The 26,123-nt window shown below is 37.0% G+C and overlaps 1 protein-coding gene across 2 annotated transcripts in view; it reads right to left on the bottom strand.

Moving 5' to 3' along the window:
• b4galnt3b (beta-1,4-N-acetyl-galactosaminyltransferase 3b) overlaps window positions 1–26,123 on the bottom strand; it is a 55,919-nt gene that overhangs the window by 10,973 nt on the left and 18,823 nt on the right. For both annotated transcript variants that reach the window (XM_087292788.1, XM_087292789.1), the window contains exons 2-13: window positions 25,124–25,182; window positions 24,739–24,822; window positions 15,562–15,657; window positions 10,941–11,031; window positions 10,763–10,863; window positions 10,612–10,679; window positions 7,952–8,030; window positions 7,809–7,875; window positions 5,060–5,203; window positions 3,020–3,129; window positions 2,822–2,922; window positions 2,286–2,353 (exon numbers count right to left, since the gene is read on the bottom strand). In XM_087292788.1, the coding sequence (XP_087148914.1) occupies window positions 2,286–2,353; window positions 2,822–2,922; window positions 3,020–3,129; window positions 5,060–5,203; window positions 7,809–7,875; window positions 7,952–8,030; window positions 10,612–10,679; window positions 10,763–10,863; window positions 10,941–11,031; window positions 15,562–15,657; window positions 24,739–24,822; window positions 25,124–25,182 (1,068 nt within the window). The remainder of the gene's footprint in view (window positions 1–2,285; window positions 2,354–2,821; window positions 2,923–3,019; window positions 3,130–5,059; window positions 5,204–7,808; window positions 7,876–7,951; window positions 8,031–10,611; window positions 10,680–10,762; window positions 10,864–10,940; window positions 11,032–15,561; window positions 15,658–24,738; window positions 24,823–25,123; window positions 25,183–26,123) is intronic.

Below are 26,123 nucleotides of genomic sequence, written 5' to 3'. Positions count from 1 at the left end.
TTTGTTAAATTTAATATTAACCTCACTTAATGAGAATGGTGAGCACAATGTTTATGGCACAAGACTATTCTTGGTTTAATTTTGGAGACTTGGAGCCAATTGGAGAACATCCTCCTTGTTTAGTCGTGGCCATAATTTTTAATGTATGAGAGTGCCATAAAGGTGTCAAAGTTTAATACTGTACTGCAAAATCAATCTGCTGCAACTAACACTATTGTTGAGACGTTAATCTAGCAAAATAACCCCAGGGGTCACACATAAAATATAATAATTGATAAAATATGATAATTATAATAGTTCAATATAATATATGATATTTTGGAAATAACCAAGCGACCCCTCTCTCATTGTCTCGCGACCCCCCAGGGGGACCCGACCCCCACTTTGAGAACCACTGCTGTAAAGTACTTTACAGTAAGCATTTATTTCTGTTTCCACTGTCAACATTAGCAAAATATCTTACCATTACATACCTCTATTTCCCCTGGAGTTGTTACTTTTAAATTGACAGGACAGTGGAGTTACAAACAGGAAAGTGAGGGGAAGGATAGGTGAATGACCTCTAGCCAGTAATCATTCTCAGGTTGCTTTAATCAACTCACATAACCACCAGGGTTTTCACCTTTTTTTTGAGACCTTTTTATTCACCTTATTCTTCGCTGACGAGCGGGCGCTGCCATTTGAATCTTTTTGGCTTGAGACTTCCGGTCTCATTCACTTCCATTCATTTTTTGACTTTAAAACCTGCTCATTACGCTACTTGATGTTGCAATTTGATATTTTCTTATTATATTATTCTACTTGGTCTATATAGTCATGCAAACGATTGTTTGTAGAGCAAGTAGTTTGACCGTTTTCTGCCGTTTATTATTCCTAGTCATTTCTCCCATAGGCGACTGAATCGGAAGTTCTAAGACAATCGCGAAAACAGGCGCACTTCCGCATTTTAGAATAAGGTCAATAAGGTATCTGGCACATAAGTATGATACCAAACAGGTGGAGTTAGGCCGTACTCACACTAGGTACAGTTGCCTCGAACCGGGCCAAAGCACGCTTGTCCCCCCTCCCGTCTCCACCGACGGCCCGCGCTCACACCACAAACGGGCTTCGGCACGCTTACGTCATCGCTGCTGGGCTGTTCAGTGAGAAGCGCTCTCTCACTCAGCAGCACAGTGGAGATTTCAGTCGTTTGATATGCCGTCAAATATTTCGCCAAACAGTCCTTAGAGATGCGGGGACACGCAGTCAGATATTTCGCCGAACAGATCCGCCACTTTTGGCGCTCATAAACAATCATAAAGCTCTCGTGCTGCAGGAATGAGGAGGTCTGCTAAAGGTGCGCAGCTGTCGTGAAGTGAGGAGTTTGCGTCTTTAATAAATGACGGCAGTTTGCGTTCACTGAACAGTAAGAATGATTAATAAATCCATATGAAAAAGCCGCTTAAAAGTCACGTCTCGCTTTCAGTTTCGGGCTTTGCCGCGTTTTGCTCTCACACACAAGCGTACCGCGCCAAAGCCCAAGTGAACCGCGCTCAGGCACACCTCTTCCAACCGGGCCAGGGCTGGCCAAGTGAACCGTGCTTGAGCCCGATTCAGCGCACTCACACTTCTCAAACGATCCGGGAAACAGGCCTGGGCACGGTACGTATGACATAGTGTGAGTAGGCCCTTAGACTCTCTGCTGAATGCTATTGGTTTACAGCAGGGGTGTCCAAACTCTGTCCTGGAGGGCCGGTGTCCTGCAGATTTTAGCTGCAACTTGCCTCAACACACCTGCAAGGATGTTTCTAAGAGCTTGATTAGCTAGCCCAGGTGTGTCTGATTGGGGTTGGAACTAAACTTTGCAGGACACCGGCCCTCCAGGACCGAGTTTAGACATGCCTGGTTTACAGTGAACCTTCACTTGTGTGTAGTGCCTGCCTCTTCTTCTGACAAACAGCCACATGCCAAGAAGCAAAATTTGTGCAGAATGATGCTGTACTATACTAAATTGCACCATACCACTTATTGGAAATGAGGCATTAAATTATATGCAAAAACAGACTGTGTTTATAAATTAAGACAGTCAAAACATATGCGCTTATCAACAGCACACGAAACACTCAAACTTAAAAAGGCCCCGTTGCTTAAATTCAAAATGTTGTGGCCTGAACATTCTCTAAAGAAACCTCAAAACTACAGCGGTGGTGTTTGTGGGTGTTAAGATCAGCATTTACTTCAATGCAATGTGAATGTAAAGACTAATGAAAAATAAACACTCTCCAAAAACTTGCTGTTTGCTGTACCTTTAAATTTGAGGGAAAGCTCCTCCTTCTCAGGCACATCCATTTGAATGTAGTTTGAGAAGCCGTATCTAAAAAGAAACAAGTTCAGATGAGATTATAACACAACAGGTGAATCAAAGAGGACAGTACACCTTTACTAGTTTTCCTTTGGGTTAGTGCCTCATTTATGAGTGGTCGCCACAGCGGAATGAACCGCCAACTATTCTGACATATGTTTTACACAGCGAATGCCCTTCCAGCTGCAACCCAGTACTGGGAAACACCCACACACACACACACACACACACACACACACACACACACACACACACACACACATTTATACCCTATGGCCAATTTAGTATATCCAATTCACCTATAGCGCAAAATATTAGTATAATTTATATCATAGAAATTACACTCAGATACTAAAAATGTATTAATATTTCTAAATATTACTGTTTTAACTGTGTTCTATAAAATAATTGGAACCAGAGTGAAGATAAGAATAAAAAAATCATTGAAATATGAACTGTAGTGCATCAGTGTGTCTCTACCTCTCCATGTAATATGGGTTTGCACGATAGAAACATTTGTTTTCGCTCTCCATGTGTGTGAGTCGCGTGTAGTCATTAGGATACACATACGTCAGGTACACCTGTATCAGATTAGATCATGCACACACAAGCTAAATGACATTCATTATAACTTTACAAAGGAATGTGATATAAAAGTGTGTGTGGGTAAGTACTTACAAACTGCAGGCCCTGGTAGCGCACCAGAGGATAACCCTTAATGATGTAGCTGGGGTTATAGATACAGTCAGGTAAAACTCCATGCAAACGCACCTGGTCCAGTAATGGAACTACACACACACACACACACACACACACACACACACACACACACACACACACACACACACACACACACACACGCACACGCGCGCGCACGCACATGCACGCGCACACACACACACACACACACACACACACACACACACACACACTTTTATTAAAACTAATACACAAACACAACTGTTTAAATTAATAGATTTGCATTTCAGAGAATTTAAAAAAGCCTAAAACTTCTGGAATCAAAAAAATTATAATGATAAAAATTTATAATAATTTTTTTTTTCAAGGAAAAGAAAAACGTACATACAATAAAACAATATCCAATACAGTTTCCTTTTTTTCTAATTTTGTTACGATAACCCAACCCCTTTACCCAAGATCTGAACATCCCAAGGGAGGTTAACAAAATAAATATGGCCAAATTAATATGTTAACTACATAGTCTGGAGTCATACATATTGTACCATGACACAATAAACCAATAAATTAATTACAATTCTACAAGAAAAACTACATTAAAACACTCAAATATTATTATTTAAAACAGATTATCAGATGTGCTGGACAAAAGAATTCTCAAGTCTTAAAGGTTGAGGAAAAATTGCACTAGCATCCTTTTTCCACAAGACGGCGCCAAAATCCTTCTCTCCCTGAACATTTCCCTATAAATCAGAGATGCCCAAATTTAGTCTATGGCCCATGGTAACCTTTAATTTGACCCACCATCCCATTTGAGAAGAGAGGGAGAATGAAGGGGAACCAGTTGGGGTGAATATCTTCGATAATTTTAAGCAAAGTTTTGTAGTTATTTTTAAACCTTAGGAAATTACTCATGGAAGCATTAATGTAATGCAGTTTGGTATATTTACCTTCAGCCCACAGCCCTCAATCAAGTTTGTTTTTTGGCCCTTCATAAGAAAAGGTTTGGTGCTATAAATGGTCATGTACAAGCCTTATGTACATAAAAGATATTTAGACTAATGCTGAAAACTACACTGCAAAAAATGCTGGGTTGACTAATATATAAATATAATTATATAATTATAAAAATAATTATAAACTAAATATAATTGAAAATAAAGTTAACCTATTTGACCATATTTTACCAAACTTTGGGTTAAAACAACCCAGCATTTATGGCAGTGAAGTAGCCATTGTCATCCGTAGGAACTTTTTTGTTTTTATTTTTGGGTGAACTGTCCCTTTAAATTCTGCTTCAGCAACAAGCAACCAACAAGAAATAAAACACACCAAATTTCTAAAGCAAATGTAAAACAAATTATCTAAAGTATAAGAAATAGGAAATTTCAGATGGCAATGATTATATTACAACGTTAGAATGTTCAACTATAGTATATTTACACTGTACTCTTTGGAGTTCATCATGAACCATCACTGATTAAATAAAGGGTTTTCCAGTGAATATTCTTCACTGTTTATTTATATTTTATTTTATATTCGTTTATATTTCGACACCGAATGTATATTTCTAAATCTACACTGCAAATGCTTTTCTTACTTAGATTTTTTTGTCTTGTTTCTAGTTCAAATATCTAAGAATTCTTAAATCAAGAAGCTTTTTCTAGATAAGCAAAAAAATTGTCTTGTTTTAATAAATAATGTCAATATTAAGTGAGTTTTTCCTTAAAACATAAAATTATTTAGCTCGTTTTAGGGGATAAAACTTAATTTTGGCGCATTATTTCTTAAAAGAAGACTATTTTTTGCTTGACTAGAAAATGCTTCTTCATTTAAGAATTTTTTTTAGATATTTTGACTATTAAAAGAAGACAATAAAATCTAAGTAATAAAAGCATTTTTTGCAGTGTAATCAGTTTGGAATGATCTGAGGGTGAGAAGATAATGACAGAATATACATTTTTGGTTTGTGTTATTAGTGTGTTCTTTTTGTTTAGAGTTTGTCTCTAAATTTCTCACTTTGATGAAAAAAGTCTCGTGGATCTGGTCTCAGCATGTCGACACCGTGGGGCGGAGTTTGAAGCGACCTCGGGGGCGGAGTCACATGACTGGCAGCTGTCTGAGGAATGTGACTGACATCTCCAGCCCTCAGAGAAGACTCGTCTGCACACAAACAAAGCAATGAAGACAAACTATTTTAATTAGGTTATAGTAAATACTCTAAACTCTAATAAATATGCCATTTTATAACATATATGCATATAAGATATATACTATAAATATTTAAATGTATAATTTTTATATATGCTTTATAAACACACACACACACACACACACACACACACACACACACACACACACACACACACACACACACACACACACACACACACACACACACACACACACACACACACACAACAGTTCTGTCTGGTTTTCGAATCTGATTGGCTGATAGCAGTGCGATACAGACTATAAACCAGGAGTGGGCAAACTCGATCCTGGAGGGCTGGTGTCCTGCACAGTTTAGCTCCAACTCTAATCAATCACACCTGCTTATAGATTTCTAGGGATCTTGAAGATACTGATTGGCATGTTCAGGTGTCTTTGATTAGAGTTGGAGCTAAACTATGCAGGACACCAGTCCTTCAGGACCGAGTTTGCTCACCCCTGCTCTAAACCCTGACAGCTGACAGTGCGCGCGACGTGTCTGAAGAGCGAGGAGGGATGCGCGGTGGGGAGGGGTGAGGAGGCGTATTTGAGGAACGGGAGGGAGACGCGCGATTACCGGGAGATTATCACTCGTTTGCTGCCATCCGGGAGTCTCTATGTATTTGTGGGAGACTCCTGGAACTTCAGGGAAACTTGGGTTGTCTGAGACAAACAAAAAGAACAAAGAAACGCTAGCATGTGTTTAGCGTTTTTCCTTATTGCAAATCAGGTAGCGTTTGCTTTGCTCTGGGTTTTTCAGGGTTAATTATTGTGATATCCTGATTGGAACAGAGAATATACTGGGAAATCTCGGTAGACTAGTGACATTTCATGCTGTTCAGCCTTATAATCTTAAAATGTAAGTAAAATCGCCTGTTTTGTCATCACTTGAGACATTACGCTAGAGAATCATTCAAACACTAGCTCTAAAGTGACGTTGGTGAATTAGTAACGGCTTCTGCTGTTCTGACGTCAGCTGCAGATGTGAATGAATGGCGGAAGCAAGTAGTTCCTAATACAAAAGGGTTTTAGACTTTCCGTGTTTGATGTTCTTTTTTATATGCACGATTATGACATTGAACTGTTGTATAACGCAATATCACACTCGTAGCAGTGCAATGTGGCTGTATATCATCACTGGTGGGACACTAAGGTGGCCTCCCACCAGTGCCGATATACAGCTATATTGCACTGCTTTGACTGTGATATTGCTCACCCAGTAGGTGACACTTTAATATGTCCATTACCACAGTGCCTTTTACTTTCACGACTCTAAAGGAGTTAGAACGTGTTGTTAAGCCTCCTTTCCACTGCACATGACAAGCGACAGACAGGAAGTCAATCATTTCCAATGGAGAGTAGTCCGGGAGCTGCGTTTGTGGAAAATTCGGATCCGAATTGAGCTGCGGATAATATTTGAACTCCTGCGACTAGACCGTATGCGAACAGCCGACCGGATGTGATGTATTCCAGTGTCGTTCAAGCAGGTCCGTGTGCGCGAGTTGAGAAATAGGACTTTCTATTCATAAATGTAAGTAATAAAGTAATAAAAATTACAACATAAATTTTATGTTGTCTCCACATTCCCACCAATATTTTTAGCGGTCTGAATTTCTAGTATTCATTCATTCATTCAACCACGGAGAATTGCTTTTGCACTCCTTCATTTAGGACACTGCGAGAACAGCTTCTCTCCCATGGTTCACGTCAGAACTGAAAATTCTGTGCGACTGCCACAAGGGGGCGGATTCCGACAGTCGTGTCCAAATGTCGTGTGCGGTGTAAAGGCGGCTTTAAGGTATGACCGAAGTTTGCAACTATGCCACCAGGGGGCACAAAAGGACAGGATGCGAACGGACAGAAATAGCCTATACAGGAGCTGTAAATACTCTGCTACTTGTAAACAAAGATAAACAATGTAGCAAAGCATTATAATTCCTACATTAATCATTAAAACTTGTTAAAAAGCTTTATTATCATTGCAAACTTGTTAAGTGCAATGAGGATTCATTTTGGCAATTAGAATTAAAGAAATAAAAGACAACTGAAATGAAAGTACAAACATAAATACAAATGAGTAGGCCTAAATAAATAAATAAAGCAGTGTTTTAGCCTAAATATAGAGAGATGTAGCATGTTTGTTATTTAAAAGTGAGAGGACTAAGAAGGTAAATAAATAAGCTTTATCATTCACGTTTTTATTGTTGATTATATTTTATCATCTCAATTAGATTAGTCAGTACTGAAGCCAAATCTGGAGCAAATAAAACAAAATAACTTACAATAACGGTCCAAAAAAGACTACATTCACATTTATGTTAGAGAAAAACATTAAACACAACGTTTAAAAAGAGCTAAATTCAAGAGAAACAAAAGATGTATACAGTTTTTTAGTTTGTAATTTTTTTTGCAATACACACACGGTTTGTGCAGCAGAGTCTCGCCCATCATTAGCTCTATTTCAGGGCGTGTGTTTGTGGACGAGAGCTGCTATTCCAGGCCTCCTAACACTACCCTGACATTTCTGCAACCACAGCCCAAAATAACACACACTCACTGGTGTAGAGCGAGATGAACTTGGAATCGATGATTGCAAATCCACTCCCAGTCACTTTGAGCTGCCACTGTAAGCAAATACATAACAGTGTCATAACAGAGTTCAAGCATCAGACAACAGGAGCGTCAGAAATACACACTCACCGCCACCTCCACGTGATCTGTTCCTTCACCATTCTGCTTATGAATGAGCTCAAAGAAATATTTCTTGTTCGCCTGCAGACTGTAAAACAGAACAAATATATGTACAACAGCAGCAATTCTGCATAAAGCCATACAAGAACTTTTACAGACTTTAAAGATTGTAACGGCACTAAGTTTTATAGTTAAAGATAACATGAAAATAACCCTAATTAATCTAACAATAATAATCATTTGATATTTCCATTTTTATTCTGAATACCTCTTCATCGATGAAATTGAAACATTCTTTCAAAAAAAGGCAAATACAGAACAGACAAAAGTCAACAAAAACTATATATGCACATACATACATATCACCGGCCACTTTATTAGGTACACCATATAAGTACCAGGTTGGAGCACCTTTTGCTTCAATACTGTCTTAATCCTTCATGGCATAGATTGAACAAGGTACTGGAAATATTCCTCAGAGATTTTTGTTTATTTTGACATGATAGTATCATGCAGTTGCTGGAGATTTGTTGGCTGCATATCCATGATGCGAATCTCCCGTTCCACCACATCCCTAAGGTTCTCTATTAGAATGAGCTCTGGTGACTGTGGAGGCCATTTGAGTGCAGTGAACTCATTGTCATGTTCAAGAAACCAGTCTGAGATGATGCACGCTTTATGACATGGTGCTTTATCCTGCTGGAAGTAGCCATCAGAAGATGTTGTTGACTCCAAATTCTGACCCAACCATCCAAATGTCGCAGCCGAAATCGAGACTCATCAGACCAGGCAACATTTTTCCAATCTTCTATTGTCCAAATTTTGGTGAGCCTGTGCAGATTGTAGTCTCAGTATCCTGTTCTTAGCTGACAGGAGTGGCATCCGGTGTGGTCTCCTGCTTCTGTAGCCCATCTGCCTCAAGGTTGGACATGTTGTGTGTTCAGAGATGCTCTTCTGCATACCTCGGTTGTAACGAGTGCTTATTTGAGTTACTTTTGCCATTCTATCGGCTGGAACCAGTTTGGCCATTCTCCTCTGATCTCTGGCATAAACAAGGCATTTGCGCCCACAGAACTGCCGCTCACTGGACATTTTCTCTTTTTCTGACCATTCTCTTTAAACCCTAAAGATGGTTGTGCGTGAAAATCCCAGTAGATCAGCAGTTTCTGAAATACTCAGACAAGCCTGTCTGCCACCAACAACCATGCCACGTTCAAAGTCACTTAAATCACCTTTCTTCTCCATTCTGATGCTCAGTTTGAAATGCAGCAGTTCGTCTTGATCATGTCTACATGCCTAAATGCATTGAGTTATATATATAAATCAATACTTGCCATTAACACACCAATAACTACGACTTTCACGTAAAAAGAAAAAGAAAAAAAAAAACTCTAATCTGCTGCCTATTAGTATTTAGTGAGGTTGTAGTTTAGGTTTAGGTATTGGGTAGGATTAGAAATTAGAGATGTTTAGAAAAAAGTACTTTACAGGTTGTAATAAAACGCCAATATTTAAATACCAGTCATGCTAATAAGCTTTAGTGAATATTGAGAATTTGTCCCTATGCAACCTTAAATAAATGTTAAATAAATATATTTCCTTTATATGGATTATACACATTTCCATTACACTTACCAATACCTATATTAAAAATAATTTAAAATTGTAGTATTTTAAATGAAACTCATCATGCTTTTTGTTTTAAACAACAAATGCATGCATTTTAAACATGCTTTAATGATTTTCAAGTGAATAGAAAGCTATTTTGTGGAAGATTGGTTAGATTTGAGCTCTGGAGCTGTATTCCTGCTTCTCATGCTGTAATATGAGTTTTGCAGGTCAAAATCTCAAAGTGATAAAAACCGTTTATACCAATGAAAGTATAATGAATATAATATGCAAATACTATTATAATAAAATATACAATTATTTTTCTTCTAGACCTAAGAATTTGTTCAATGAATTGTATTATTTTGTACATAAATATAAAGACTTCTGCATTATTTTACATTTGATTTTTCAATTTCATTACCTGACTTCTCAGAAAACCATAAAACACAGGACATTTCACTTTTATCTTTAATTTATAACATTTTCTGTATAATACACTAAAACATTAGTGAATACTTCCCAAATAGAGCTGTTCTGTATCTGGTGAGTATTCATATTGCAGAAAAACTAAATATCGCACTGTCAATTTTTCCAAATATCGAGCAGCCCCAATAATGTGTGCAAAATCAAAGCCGAACTGCATATTAGCGGTTTTAGCTAAACAATGCTAGCCAATCAAATAATCAGAAATGTAATCCATACTGTCTACAGCAGAAATATTGACTCTGAAGCCACTATTTCATATACTGACGTATTCGTTTAATATCCACATGCATTAGCTCAATCAGCTTTGCTTTGTGTGATTTGATCTGAAAAAACATGTTGGGAGTTTTCTGTGGTTGTTTGACTTGAAATTAGTGAACTCAATGTCAACACACACAATATTACAAATCATAAATCAACCAACAAACCGCTACGCACTGACCAGAATCAAGCAGCAGCATGTAAATCTACACACTCTCAATCTAAAAATAGTTCCTCATCACTGAAGTATGTGGTCATAACAGTGCGAGTGTTTTCCTCAAGCATTGTGAAGCTCAAACGAAGCATTTACTTACGGAACGAGATCTGATATCTGACTGGCGTATTTCCCATACTCCCCTGGGGCGGTCCATTCTCTACCCGTCTAAATGAAATAGAGGAACCGTATTTATTAAGTGCGTGCACCTGCCATGGAGTAATTGTAAAGTCAACAATGGTCTCACAAACCTTCCCAACGTATGCAATGAGCTTCAGATTATCGGGATTGTCATCATCACTGAGCCAGAACTCACTGTTGTCATCAGACGCCAATGCAAATAGGAAGTCACCTGTCGAGCAAACAGAGCCATTAACAACTAAACACAATGTCACGGTATGTGTGTGTGCGAGTTTGAGTTAAACAGACCATCAGTATAAGGATGTATGTAGCCAAATATCCTGAGCCCATAATTTGTCCAGCTGGGAGACACAGCAAGCTTCTTCACAGTTGTACGACTCTACAAAGAGAGGATATATTCATTCATTCATTCTCCTCGGCTTGGTCATTTTAATCATCAGAGGTTGCCACAGCAGAATGAACCACCAACTTATCCAGCATATGTTTTACACAGCGGATGCCCTTCCAGCTGCAACCCAGTACTGGGAAACACCCATACACACTCATCCACACATTTACCAATTTAGTTTACCCAATTCACCTATAGCGTATGTCTTTGGACTGTGGGGGAAATCGGAGCACCCGGAGGAAACCCACGCCAACACGGGGAGAACATGCAAACTCCACACAAATGCCAACTGGGCCAGAAGGTACTCGAACCAGTAACCTTCATGCTGTATGGCGACAGTGCTATGGATGTGCATGATTCACAGTAAATATGAAATTTCATGCAAAATTATCTGTGTGCCTGTGATTAGCACATCTTCTAAAGAAGACTGTATATCAGGCAAAGTCAACACACATCTCTAAGAGAAACTAAAAAGGTTGCACATGCTGGTTTCTTGTCCAAAACTCTGAAATATGAGCAAGCGATCAAGTCATGTTCAGAAAGCCGAAGCACAGCAGAGCAGTAACTCAACACTTGTTTTAAGCGTTTCCGTTTCCCTGGCAGTTCTCGATGCTTTCAGGCTCAGTGGAGCAAAGTGGTGGTCAAATTTATTTTATTTATTTACATTGTTGATTAAAAACATGGCTAGGGCTGCAACAACGTGTGTTGCGCGACACAGGGACGTTTGATGATTAAAAAACACTTTAGTTGAGCGCCGAGTGGAGTGAACACGGTCTCTCTCGCGCACTGACACAGAGTTTTCATCGCCTGCCCGCCTCATAGACAAGGATGAGGAGGAAGGGAGTTCAACAGCAGGGTCTTACTTTTGTTCCATTTTGAAGTAAGGACCGTACAGTCCCTGGTGCTGATGTTTTACTCGTTATCCAGCATGACAAGTTAGCGTTAGCTCGTTTACTTTTAGAGCGGCAACTGAGAAAATCTAACGCCCCATTCACACGGGGCTTTAGCGTCAACGCTTGACTGAAGGCGTGTCTGAAGTTGAGGTTAACGCAATCGTCATAGCAGCATCAGCCAATGAAATTCAGTCAGCAATAGGCCACTGTCTAGCTGGTGTATTTGCAAACAGCGATCTGATCTGAGCTAATCCCAACTTCTGCAGCGAGCAATGCCTCTGTAGCAGCGCCGACGGATCCACAATGCAGCTCAGCAATGCCTGACGTCACCCATTCAAAGTGAATGGGAAGCGTTGACGCTGAAGCCCCGTGTGAATGGGGCATAACTGAGCTTTAGCTCAGTGTCTGGTGCTGAGGCAGAGAGAGCTCGCGCTGAGCAGAGCTCTCAATAAGTGACCGTTTGAAAAGTGCTTCTTTTTTACGTTTTTCAAAACCAACTTAACCCCGCTGAGAAAGACATGTCATGTTATCATAATTATGCAGCGTTTTAACCACCTAATGCTTTATTTATGTTTTAGACATGTAAATACACACAAGTACTAGTAAAACAATACATTTAGTTTGTAAAACACACAAGGAAGCCTATCAATCCATTCAAATATAATTTGCCGATGTTTTTTATTCGTATCAGATACACTTTACAGATAGTGAAAGTAACTATAAAGTTGAATCTACTCTTCTCTAAGTTCACCAGCCACTTACTTGCATGTATTTGGGGAGTAACTGGTGAATTTACGTGCTGAATCCTGCATGTTCTGCTTTTTATGAATGAGGTAAACGCCCGGCCGAAATTAAACATGGCGACGACCATCTCATGTTATAGATCACGATCACTTACACGTTTATGTGAACTGGTAAAACTTCTGTTTGAGATTATAGCTCATTAAGATTTTTTTTCTTGGCCAATTTACAAATAATTTAACTTGTTTTAAGCAATCAATTAATTTTGACGTGTTTTTTTTTCTTTCAGAAAACAAGACATAATTTCGTATGCTATTTAATGTGTCTAGTACATAATGTATCTCGATGTAAAAATATTTAGATATTTGGATTGAAAATAGGACAAAACTACTTAGTTTTTTAATTTTATTTTATTATCTTAGTTTTTTTATTTTATTTTATTATTTTTATTATTATTATTATTATAACAGCTCAGGGATGAGCTTTTTTTTTTTTTTATTTATTTATCTGATTCATCAAATAATCGAAAAAATAATCGACAGATTAATCGATTATTAAAATAATCATTAGGCCGTACTCACACTAGGTACAGTTGCCTCGAACCGGGCCAAAGCACACTTGTCCCCCCCTCCCGTCTCCCCTGACGGCCCGCGCTCACACCACAAACGGGTTTCGGCACGCTTACGTCATCGCTGCTGCGCTGTTCAGTGAGAAGCGCTCTCTCACTCAGCAGCACAGTGGAGATTTCTCTAGTTATATCGTTTCAGACGTTTGATATGCCGTCAAATATTTCGCCAAACAGTCCTTAGAGATGCGGGGACACGCAGTCAGATATTTCGCCGAACAGATCCTCCACTTTTGACGCTCATGAACAATCATAAAGCACTCGTGCTGCAGGAATGAGGAGGTCTGCTGAAGGCGCGCAGCTGTCGTGCAGCGAGGGGTTACGCCTGTTTCACACCGCAAGCGTCAGCGGCGTGTGAGCAGAGCGTGAGCAGCGCGTTTGTCGAGCAGTAGCAGCACGCAGGCGTTTGCCTTTCACACCAGCTGCGTCTGCAGCGCGCAGCTCTTCGGCAGCTGCTGCTGAGATCAACCTATCTCTGTTTATTCTATCTAGTTACCCCTCTATATACAAATACACTTTTTAAACTTTTCATCTGCACCAAGGCCCCTCATACGCTGTTTCATTAACCTGCAAATGTTTATTTTACAAATTTTATAGATCAAATAGTACTGTCTGCTTCTCAAGCTAACTTATATGAGAGGTGTCTACAGTCAGAAGACAATCGCCTGTGATATCATGTCATTTGTTTTTTGATTATCAGGTTGCTGTAGACCTAGTTATAATATAATAATATAATATAATAATATAATATAATCATATCTATACAATATAGTTATAATGATATTTATACATAATCAAACTAGTGTTAATTTCTCCGCTTCAGTGATGTCCAGCGGCAGAATAACAGCTCGTTAATTCATGCTCGTGCAGATGATGAGACGGACAAAAGTAACTAATGCATGCCATTCTTTTACTTATTTTCGTGTTGTCAGATTCACAGTGCAAACAGCTCCCGGTAGGAATAACTCGAGTGAACAAAAAACAAAGCCGATTAAAACTTTCTTGCTCTGCTCAGCTGCACAGAACACAGCGAGCTCACATCATCCAGCATGCGTGTCGCACTACACTACCCACAATACACTTCGCTATGGACTACAAATCCCGTAAATATTCCATTTCCCCTCTCCTACAACACTAGTGTGCAACTTAAGCAAAACTGATAGTAAAATTGTTTTACATTCGGTTTTGTAGTTCGGGCCTAAATAAATGTTTGTTGCCGTTTTTAATCGTTTTAAGTTCATTTGAATGACTATATATAAACCATTTGACATTATTAACGCATTTATTGGGTAAAATTGCTACTTTTTACTGTCATTTAATGATTTTGGTCATTATCAATGCACTGTCACTTTAATTGAGCGTGAGCAGCGCGTCAAAAATAGACCCAGCGCCGAAACTATCGCTGCACTGCTGCTTCGGCGACGCTCACGCCTCGCACTGACGCGCTGCTGCTGCGTGCGGTATGAAAGCTCTAATCTGTTAACATGGACGCCGAAAACACACGCGCTGCTCACGCTCTGCTCACGCGCCGCTGACGCTTGCGGTGTGAAACAGGCGTTAGCGTCTTTAATAAACTACGGCAGTTTGCGTTCACTGAACAGTAAGAATTATTAATAAATCCATATGAAACAGTGCCTTAAAAGTCACGTCCCGCTTTGGCGCTTTTTGCACTCACACACATGCGTACCGCGCCAAAGCCCAAGTGAACCGGGCTCAGACACACCTCTTCCAACCGGGCCAGGGCCAGCCAAGTGAACCGTGCTTGAGCCCGATTCAGCGCACTCACACTTCTCAAACGATCCGGGAAACGGGCCTGGGCACGGTACATATGGCATTGTGTGAGTAGGCCCTTAGTTGCAGCCCTAAACATGGCTGTTTGTTGTAGTCATGCTTTCATTTTCCTGAATTAATAATATACTTATGTGGGATATAATTTTTTTTTTTATTAAATCGCAAATGTAATATTGCATTATTTAGCATGATATCACAAATCACAATTTTCTTCATTATTAATGAGCACTGGAGAAAAAAAAACATAAAAAGTAAATTAGCAAAAAGTGATGCTATTGAATTGCAAATAAAAAAACAGGTCGTTTAAAAACTATAAAAGTGGATAGAGATGTTCTTCATGTAAGCAACCGAAATAAAAACGCTAAATACTTAAAATGAAGACTTCAAATTAAATATTAATTAAAGCAAAATAAAAAGCTGTGAATATCTGACCAATCTAGATAACCAATACAGAAATATACAGTCACATACGTGAGGATATAGTGGATAATGTAGATTCTTCCGTAGTTGAGCTATAGACGAGCCACACCAGTCGTCGAAAACGTGAAGATTAGCTTGTCCTTTATACTGTGGCAAACACAACAGAAATTTCCATTAGTCAATACAACTAAAAAAAACAGAGACTGCAAAAAGCATAAACTAGTGAGATAAAGTGTTAAACAATTAAACATCAACATAAGATTTAGGTAATTTTCCATGGGGAAAAACAGGGCTATTTTACTGTCCATCTGAATTCAAAAGTAAGTCTTTGTCTTGCAGAAAGCATGACAGTATTAACGTTGAAGTTCTCAAGAAATATATACGTCTTGTGCTCAAGAGCAAACATCCTGGAGAGTTTAGCTCCAACCCTAATCAAACACACCTGAAGCAGCTAATCAAGCTCTTACTACATACAAGTAACTTCGGGGCAGGTGTCTTGAAGCAAGTTGGAGCTAAGCTCAGTAGGACACCGGCCCTCCAGGACCGAGTTTGGACAGCCCTGGTCTACACTTTCATAAACTATTAACTATCCTTTGGCTTAGTCTGTATTTCAAAGGTCGCCACAGCGGAATGAACCCCCAACTATTCCGTTTTCTAGCTGCAATCCAGTCCTGGGAAACACCCATACACTCACATTCACACACACTCATCCACTATGGCCAATTTAGTCATCCAAATCATGTATAGCGCATGACTGTGGGGGAAACCGGAGCACCTGGAGGAAACCCACACCAACACGGGGAGAACACTCTAAACAGCTAACCACTGAGCCACCGTGTCGCCCACTTTAATAATAAATATTAAAAATCAAACAAAAAAAATCTCAATTCAAAGTCATATCCAATGTTTGAAGTTCAGGATTACACACATTTCTGAGCAAAAGAATGAACGCAAGCCTGTTTTAAATGTGAACACAACAAATACACAAGCTCATTTCTTTTGTTAAACCCCCTGGACTATTAATGCATAAAGTTAATAATATTATAATGCTTAAATCAATTTAAACAGGAAATGACCATAAACGTATAGTTGAAGGCAAAATTATAACCACTGTAAGATTTTCCAAGTGATGAAGGACATTTTCACAGCATTTCCTATAATATTTTTTTCTTTTGGAGAAAGTCTTATTTCTTTTAGATTGGCTGAAATAAAAGCATTTTTAAACTAATTTTTAAGGTCCAAATTATTAGCCCCCTTTTCCCACAATTGTCTACAGAACAAACCATTGTTGTCCAATGACTTGCTTAATTAACCTAACTTGTCTACTGAAGGCTGATCTATACTTTCACTTGGCATCACGTCGCAGACCAATAAACAGAGAAGCAGGAAGTTTCTGGAACTACGTCATGTTATTAATATCATTCAAGATTTTTAAACGAATTATTTTTATAAGTTATTATAATTATTATAAACACTCTTATAACCATTAAAGATTTTTTAAATGAAACTCTGATGCATTATTTGCTTTTGTTCACATCTCAGACTGTTCTACCTATTGAAGTTAAATATCAGTGATAACAGAACACGGGTTGCTCTACAATTATATATTTTTATTATGGCAAGAATAAAAGCAAAAAAAGTACACATACAAAAAATTGTGACTTTTTTTTTTTTAAATAGATTTAGCCCACTCCACTATTTATATATGCTTATATGCCAAGGCAATAGTAGTCCAACATTTCTGACTATTATCACCGATAGCCTAGAAAAACAGGGCATCAGTATATTGTAAAATGATAGGTTCAAATATTTTTTTTCCAGTTATCAAAGAAATAATTTGCTAATTAATTTTAGTTTTGTAAAAATTGTTTATATCTAAAATTGTAATATATACATCAGCTTAAAACCTATGAACGGCAAGAAAAAACATATTTCTGTAATTGTGTATTAAAACCACTTGCGTCTCCACTTTTACCATGGCCTCTCTTTTGGTTTTAACAAAGTCATCCCTCAAGTTTTTCTAAACTTTTGAACAAAAACTTTCCTCCTTTCCCAAGGCTGTTGCAATTTCTAGCCAAGAATTACTGGTCATTAGGTTAACACAATGGTCATGCATGCACAGATAATAAAGATGTCTATATAGTCATACCCTTTCAGGCAAAATCTCTTCAAATGGATAAATATTCAGATCAAATTAAATTTTGTGTGCTTCGCCAGCCAAAATCATGTTACGCACCAATACGAACCTCCGCAAACTCCGCGATGACGTCACATTCGTGGCGAGCACTCTAGCTAACGCGTAATAAATCAGGCTTTAGCTTAATTAACCTACCTAATCCTTTAAATTCCACTTTCAGCTGAATATACTAGCATCTTAAAAAACAACTATAAATATATTATGCACTGACATCCTGGCAAAAACAAAAGAAATTAGTTAATAATACTATTATTTTTAAAAATGCTAAACAGCACTTGGAAAATATTTTTAAAAGTATTAAAATTTCACAAAGCGCCTAATAATTTGGACTTTAACTCTACATACAGAATGATAAAAAATGTATAGCCGCATGTGTGATGTTTAAAATAGTACAGCGACACCAGAGATACACAGAGTCATGCTAAATTTAACAAGCCGTCAAAAGTGTTGCCAAAGACACACAGAAAAAGCCGCTGGCGACATTACATTACATGCACATCAACAGATCATGCACTCTGAGATATGAGTGGCAGAAAAATTGCAACCCACAGTATTAGGGGAGTTTTCAGAGGCACGTAGGATAACTTAATTATTTGAAGCTGTAATAGCATTATTTGCGGATATGCATCATATTAAAGCAATGTTATGGTCACCACGATAGTACATTCCACGTGTATTACTGTCATTAGCTAATTAAAATAAATAAATAAAATGCACAGTCATCATATTCATTAAAATTGCTGTTATGTCATCTTGTGTTTGATGAGAGATGGATATTTAGGAATGGTAGGTGTTGGTGATAATATAACCAAATACCTTTTATGACACTCATGGTGTTATTTAGGATGACGGTGTGTATTGAAATTTGTGGTTAGTCCAGTTAATCATATGGTTTATTGAGGTTAAGTGACATAAGTGGCCTTTTGAGATGTGCTCCCATTGTATCTTCTAATCAAATAAAAAATATAGCTGCATAAATATAATACACCTTTTTTAAAAAGGATAGTTGACCTAAAAAGAAACTTTACAGTCAATTTACTAACCCTCAGGTCAACCGAGATGTAGAGTGAAAGTAAAATTTATTCAGACATTAATTTTATCTACAGATGAAGTCACAATGAGTCGCCCTCCTGTGAATTTTCTTTTCTTTTTTTAAATATTTCCCAAACGATGACAAACGGAGACATGAATTTTTCACAGTATTTCCTATAATATGTTTTCTCCTCTTATCTTATTCTGGCTAGAATAAAAGTGTTTTTTGATTTATTTAAAAAAATGTTAAGGTCAATATTATTAGCTCTCTTAAGCAATATTACGATTGTCTACAGAATAAACCATTGTTATACAATGACTTGCCTAATTACCCTAACTTAAAACCCTGATTAGCCTAGTTACGCCTTTAAAATGTCATTTAAGCTGAATACTAGTACCTTTAATTGTATATTATCGCAGTTTATTTGCTATCACTCAGCAGTAATACTAGAAAAATTTAGCAATTAAATAACTGTCTTAACATAAGAAAGACACAAAAAATGGTCCTTGACCCAAGAAGTGTATCTGAACATTGGACTGTGATCATTAAAGACACCTGTGATCGAGCAAGTTACATCTTACAGATATCTGGGGTTCTATATGGCCAGTGTTTTCTGTTGGAGAACACACACTGACAGCTTGTGCACACAACTACAACAGAGGCTTTATTTTTAAAAAGGCAGAGATTGTATAGGGTGGGTAGCAATCTCTTGCTTGTTTTTTACCGAGCTATGTTTAAACGTGTTATTCACTATGGAATCTAAGTCTGGTTTTGAAACCAGTGTGTTCAATTGAAAAATAAAATTGTTCATATTCAAATAACAGCCATGAAAATCATAGGAATAAAACAACATGAGTCCATACAGATCAAGGTTATAATAGTTTTGGATTTTTCATTAGTTTAGTTTCTATTTTATTTTGACTTTTTGTTTTCAAATTCAGTTAGTTTTAATTAGTTTTTAGAGGCAGATTTACTAGTTTTTATTAGTTCCTATATTTTGAAATTATTTAGTTTTAGTTTAGTTTTTATTAGTTTCAGTATTAGTTTAAATTTTTTTTTTCTAAATAAGGATATTTGTTAAGTGCAAGATTCAAAATCAACCAACTAAATTTTGCATAATAAAACTCAACCATAGATTTTTTAAAACATGTATTCAGAGGACACATGAACACTATCATCTACCACTACCATCTACCCATCCTCAAACTCAAATACAACAGCCCACAACAGGCAGCCTTAAGTACAATATGTGTGCAAGGCTGCTTCTGAGGTTAGATACACAGTAGTGATGGGAAGTTCAGATCTTTAACGTGGATGGTAGGACTCAACATTATGTAGTCAGTAATAGTAATTTGCGTGCTCGAATTATTTTTTTTTACAACTAAAAAGCTTACAGTAAGATTATGTATTGAATACATTTACATTGATAAAAACAAATGAGGTTTTTGCTATATTTTAGCAATTTTAGTTAGCTTTGTATGTACACAATACAGTTTCATTTAGTTCTAGTTTTTTTAAAACTCTCGTTTTTTATTTCAGTTATTGACAATTATTTTAAATTTTAGTTTTTGTTTATCTTTCGTTTTCGTTAACTGTAATAACGTTGATACAGACTCTATATGAACAGGCGGTCATGAGAAGAGCAATAAATATTAGTGCTGATTCCAAACATCCTCTTTTCAGTGAATATCAGCTGTTACCATCAGGAAAAAGACTGAGAATGCCAATGTTTAAGATCAATAGATTGAAGCTTTCGTTTGTTCCTAGCTTAATAAAACTGTTGAACTCTACCAATAAAAACGCACCTGTAGCACATTAGCACCTGACTGTTTTCTGTGCTTTATACATTTCATATTTACAGTTGAAGTCAGAACTATTAACCTAATTAACCTGGTTAAACCTTTAAATGTCACTTTAAGCTGTATAGAAGTGTCTTGAAAAATATCTAGTCAAATATTGTTTACTGTCATTATGGCAAAAGTAAAATAAATCAGCTATTAGAAATGAGTTATTAAAACTATTATGTTTAGAAATCAACTGTGTTGAACAAATCTTCTCTTCGTTAAACAGAAATTGGGAGAAAAATAAACAGGGGGGTTTATAATTCAGAGGGGGCTAATAATTTTGACTTCAACTGTATATTCGGCCTTGTTTTGAAAATAATGCATGTTCATAATTGTTTGTTCTTAATTGCTTGGCTTGTTTTATTTATTTTATTGTCTGCTTAGAGCAATGTTGTAGTACCTTTTTGCCTAAGACAAATTTCTTTTTGGGGACAAATAAAGTTTATTCTTTCCTATCCTATCCTATCCTATCCTATCCTATCCTATCCTATCCTATCCTATCCTATCCTATCCTATCCTATCCAAATATGACAAGAACTCATATTTAAACTGTGTCAGATTAAATTCATTTTCATATTTCTTGTAATCTTTGAAAGAAAAGTGAATATGTGATCATTTAAAATCATCCAAAAAGAATTCAGACATTTGTTAGCATGACTAAACACTCATCAGTAATTTATTGGTCCTCAACGAAAGCCTTTGCTGTAAACCAGACTCATGCAAACCTCATTGTTTCCACATACTCGCTGCGGCAGCTTCTTCACATCCTGTTGGTTTTAAGTTGACGCAGCACAAGTTTATTGGAAATACATGCTTCGGCCCACATTTTTGCAAAACAAAATGTACTGTTTGACTGCAGTTTCTAGGTAAAACAAATGCTATGGTGCAGAAGGACGCCAACAACTTTTTTTCCTTTTCACACTAATGATATCTACAGGGATATTATCGATGCTTAGTCTATAGTCAGTTAAAATTCTTGATTCTGATTGACTCGATTAATTAAAGACTATTGAATACACAAGACGTGTCACGTGATGTCATTTTGAATGGGGAGAAGTGTAACGGTCAATATTGCACATAAAGAGAAAAGGAGCCAATCACAAATGGCTATAGGAAAGTGATGTCCAAACTCGGTCCGGGAGGGCCCGGCATCATGCAGCATTTATCTCCAACTTGCCTAAATACACCTCCAAGGATGTTTCTAGAAAGCCTATAACAGCTTGATAAGCTAACCCAGGTGTGTCTGATTGGGGTTGGAACTAAACTTTGCAGGACACTTGCAGATTTTATTTATGTAAAAATGTAGGCTGAGAAACGCATTTTCAATGAGCTAGGAGTGGTATGAAGATTATGGGTAAAATATGTCACAGTGCAATATGTTGCCATCCTCACTTGCATATAAAGTGCCCAACACCCAATAAAGAAAAATATTAAAAATCAAATATTATATCTGGTTTCCAGTGGTGTGAAGTAAAAAAAAAATTACAAATACTCAAATGACTGTAATTGAGTAGTTTAAGGAATTGTACTTTACTAAGTAAATTGTACTTTTGCTTTGCCTTAAATACTTAGTGCTGAATTTAGTGCTGTATCTGTACTTTTACTCCAATGCTTTCCTTCAACATGTAGGCACTACTTTATTATTTTTCTTGTGTATAATCATTGGCTAGTAGAGATACAGAGGACTATAAGTAGAATAATCAGTTCAGGGATTGTTATCCAATCAAATCACATAGAAAATTGGATTTTACTGAACAACCTCAAGACACAAATTCATTACACGCAATAATCCAGAGACTGTTTAGACTTCATATCTCTGATGAGAAGATGGCGGATGTTTACAGTATGATGACCGAAATCACCAAATGATCTTAAACATTTACGAAATGCACTACAGAATGTTACGTTTTCACACACACACATGCACAAATTGAAACATCAACCTTTCACAGTGTAATACTCGCTAATATTGAGTACTCTCAAAAGGGCTACTTCTTACACATACTTTGAGTGATATTTACAACAGATACTTTTAATCTTCCTGCACTGCATTTTGGGGTAAGTAAATGGTAAATCTATTTGAGTAGAATTTTTCATTACTAAAAAATTATAAAAATTACCCCTTTGACAAGACATTTGAGTCGTTTGAACCTTTTTATAATAATATTGTTTTTAATCCACTTCCTCAAAAAGAGATGATATATTAAATGCATATATACTAAATATATATCGTCACCTTGGAATTATAAGGTTTTACAGTATCTGCGTTCTGAATGATTTTGAGATATTGAGCTTTAAAGTTTTTGCACTCCATAGCAAACAGTGTGTGTGTAACATTTGTTTTTTTTTTAAATAAAAAGTCTTAAAAATGTAAACAACTTATAAAAAAAATTCCCATAATGTAATTAAGTTTAATAAGAATATGTCAATAACTCAATTTTGACAAAAATGTCAGATAAGAACCTTATAATTCTAAGGTGACGATATATATATATATATATATATATATATATATATATATATATATATATATATATATATATATATATATATATATTAGGGCTGTTAAAATTAGCGCGTTAACATATGTGATTAATTTGAATTATTTAACGCAATAAAAAAAAAAATTATGCAAATAACACAGTTGCAGTTTTTTTTATTTCCTGTTGTGGCCGACGTGTGTTCAGGGACGGTGCATGCATAGAGGCGACCTAGGCAGCCGCCTTGAGCAGCAGAATAGTGAGCAAACCCCCCGGTCCTCACTTTCATACGCTACACACACCCCCTCCCTCACGGTCCTTACTTTCAACCGCTAACCGGTCACTTTCGTGTTGAGGGCGGCGTGATTGCCGTTTGCCTAGAGCACCAGTTCAGCTTCCTTTGGCCCTGCTTGTGTTTAACGTGCAAAGAAATTTGGATAAGACCAAGGACGCGCTTTTAGAAGGAAAGTTTCAGTATAAAACAATTAATGTCGCATCACCAGGCTATCCTGCATTTCCTCCAGAGTTTCATACAATTTCGGGAGTTTCATTTTTAATCTTTAGACTTTAACGGCAGTTCAGCAGTTCACTCTCATTCAGCATATTATCATTCAGGATGTTTTAATAGAATTTGATACCGCATTGCGAACGGAAAGAAAAACCTCCGCATTTTGGGACTCGCGTGATCCTTTAAGATAATCAAAAATTGATGCTTACATGGTAAACTCTTAATCAATATTATCTTAATCATAATAGCGGAGTATTGGTGTCCATGTAAATGTACTCAGTGAAAGTGGCAGATGAAGTCGCAACCTGTCAAAGACAGCAAAATTCCCTGCCTTTAAGCTACTTCCATGAGCCCTCACATTTCATATGTTTGACATGTTTCCCCCTACACGCAACCTTTGTAAAGCGTCTGCTTCACGTTGCTGTGGCAAAAACATTGCTTGTAAGTTTAAGAAAATTTGATGAACGCGATTGTGCATGTTGATGAATCTAAAGGGATCCCTCGCTCATCGCGTGCACTGTCTCTGTGTATCTCTCTGTGTGTGTGTGTGTGTGTGTCTGTGTGTGTTTGTAATCCACTAATAATCCAACATGAAAATCATTTTTGCTTGTTATTGGCATTGATTGTTTTGAAATTAAAATGACACTTACATACCTGTGTTTTTATTTCTGTAATAAATAAAGCGTTTCGTGATTAATCATGATTAACTACAAGAAAAGTGTGATTAATTAAGATAATTTTTTTAATCATTTGACAGCCCTAATATATATATATATATATATATATATATATATATATATATATATATATATATATATATATATATATATATATATATATATATTTAAATATATATATATATATATATATATATATATATTTAACAGTTAAATTTCCTGCACAGACTTATCATTTCACTTCATGAAACCACAATGTAAAATCAAGAGCCTTTTTATTTTTTGATAATGAAAGTGGTATTGAGAAACATTAGATGAATCACCAAAACCATCCTTTACCTAAACTAAGCTTTATGTTCTACTGAATTTATTTTAAAATATTTGGCTGAACTAATTTGATCCCACTGGCATCTTGCCATCTCCATCCAGCATTTTACATCCCAAAACGCACATAGAAGTATGTGGATGCTATTGTGGCATCATTATTACCTCTGTCCTCCACGTCTGTTGAGTGTTTTTTGGTGTCCACTTGTCTTTCTCCTGATTCTCATCAGAGAAGTGATCTTCTTTAACCTGTAAAAATGCACACGCAAATCACACACAGACTTTGTTCATGAACCTACAGGACATTCCAGCAGCATTTTGGATTTCATTTGGAAGCTAATTCACATGGCAACTAACTGGAGATGCATTTATATCTGTAGTATGTAGATTTTCTGCATGTATGAGATACCAGAAGGAATATGCAATGTAATGTGCTCATTTTGACAGGCCATTTCACAAACTAACCAGAATAAAAAAAAAAACTCATTATTTTTAACCCTACCATGATATAAACCTGATTTCTGCATGCAACAAGATAATAAGTTTTTACCGAACGTTGAGCAGCAGCAGCTTTTGCCCAGACAACAGATTCACCACGGATGGTTACTTCTAGAAGAGAAACAGAGCAAATATTTAGTTGAGTAGCCAATTAATTACTTAAACCTGGCCGACCATGTGTGTGTGTTTGATCCATGACAGCGACATTAGATTGCCATTGATGGTGTAGGATTTCTGCACATAGACGGAAACTGATTCCTTGTTCACATCAATCTTTAACAGCAGGGAAGCATTAACTTACACTCCATCAATCTCTCCCTCACACACACGCACACACACACACGCACACACGCGCACGCACGCACGCACGCACGCACGCACGCACGCACACACGCACGCACGCACGCACGCACACACACACACACACAAACACACACAAAACACACTTCCAATTGGACTGCAATCATATTAAACCACAAACAAATATTGATTATTATACAAAAACGTTGGCTACATCATCAACATCATTGATGAAATTAAATGCAAATTTGAAAATAAATTTAAATCTGTGGCAAAATATCTAATATTTTTCTTGTGGTTGCCAGATGTTAAGACTTTCAAGCCTGTTTTACTTTATCTTCCTAACCTGGCAACCGTGAGATTGTGTCTGCTCTGTACTGAAGAAAAAAAAAACACAGAAGAGCACATGGAGTTTAAAAAGTGTGTGAGAGTTAGTTTGAGCCCTTAAGAAAATGGGTTTCCAGATACATAAAACAAGCCACTTCATGGTGCTGCTTTCCCATATTCTGCCAAGATGATGTTCAAGCAGTTAAAAGTGACATTAGATAAAATGTTCAATTTTGTAAGTTTGTGTGCATTTAGCAAGGTTGTTATTGTGTTTGTCAGTTCAGACAAGTTGAAAATAAAAACATGAAGCTTGTTTTTTATAAACACTTAATTTATGTGCCACAATTGACCTTATTGAACTTTCTGCCGGTTTATATGTAACCAGCTACATCTTCACATGTGCCTGCCTCTTAACTGAGTCACTT

Source organism: Danio rerio, chromosome 18 (assembly GCF_052040795.2).
Source record: "Danio rerio strain M-AB ecotype USA chromosome 18, GRCz13ab, whole genome shotgun sequence".
In the NCBI taxonomy this organism is placed as follows: domain Eukaryota; kingdom Metazoa; phylum Chordata; class Actinopteri; order Cypriniformes; family Danionidae; genus Danio; species Danio rerio.
Note: the sequence above shows the minus strand (reverse complement) of the source record. Positions and strands in the feature narration are given on the sequence as shown.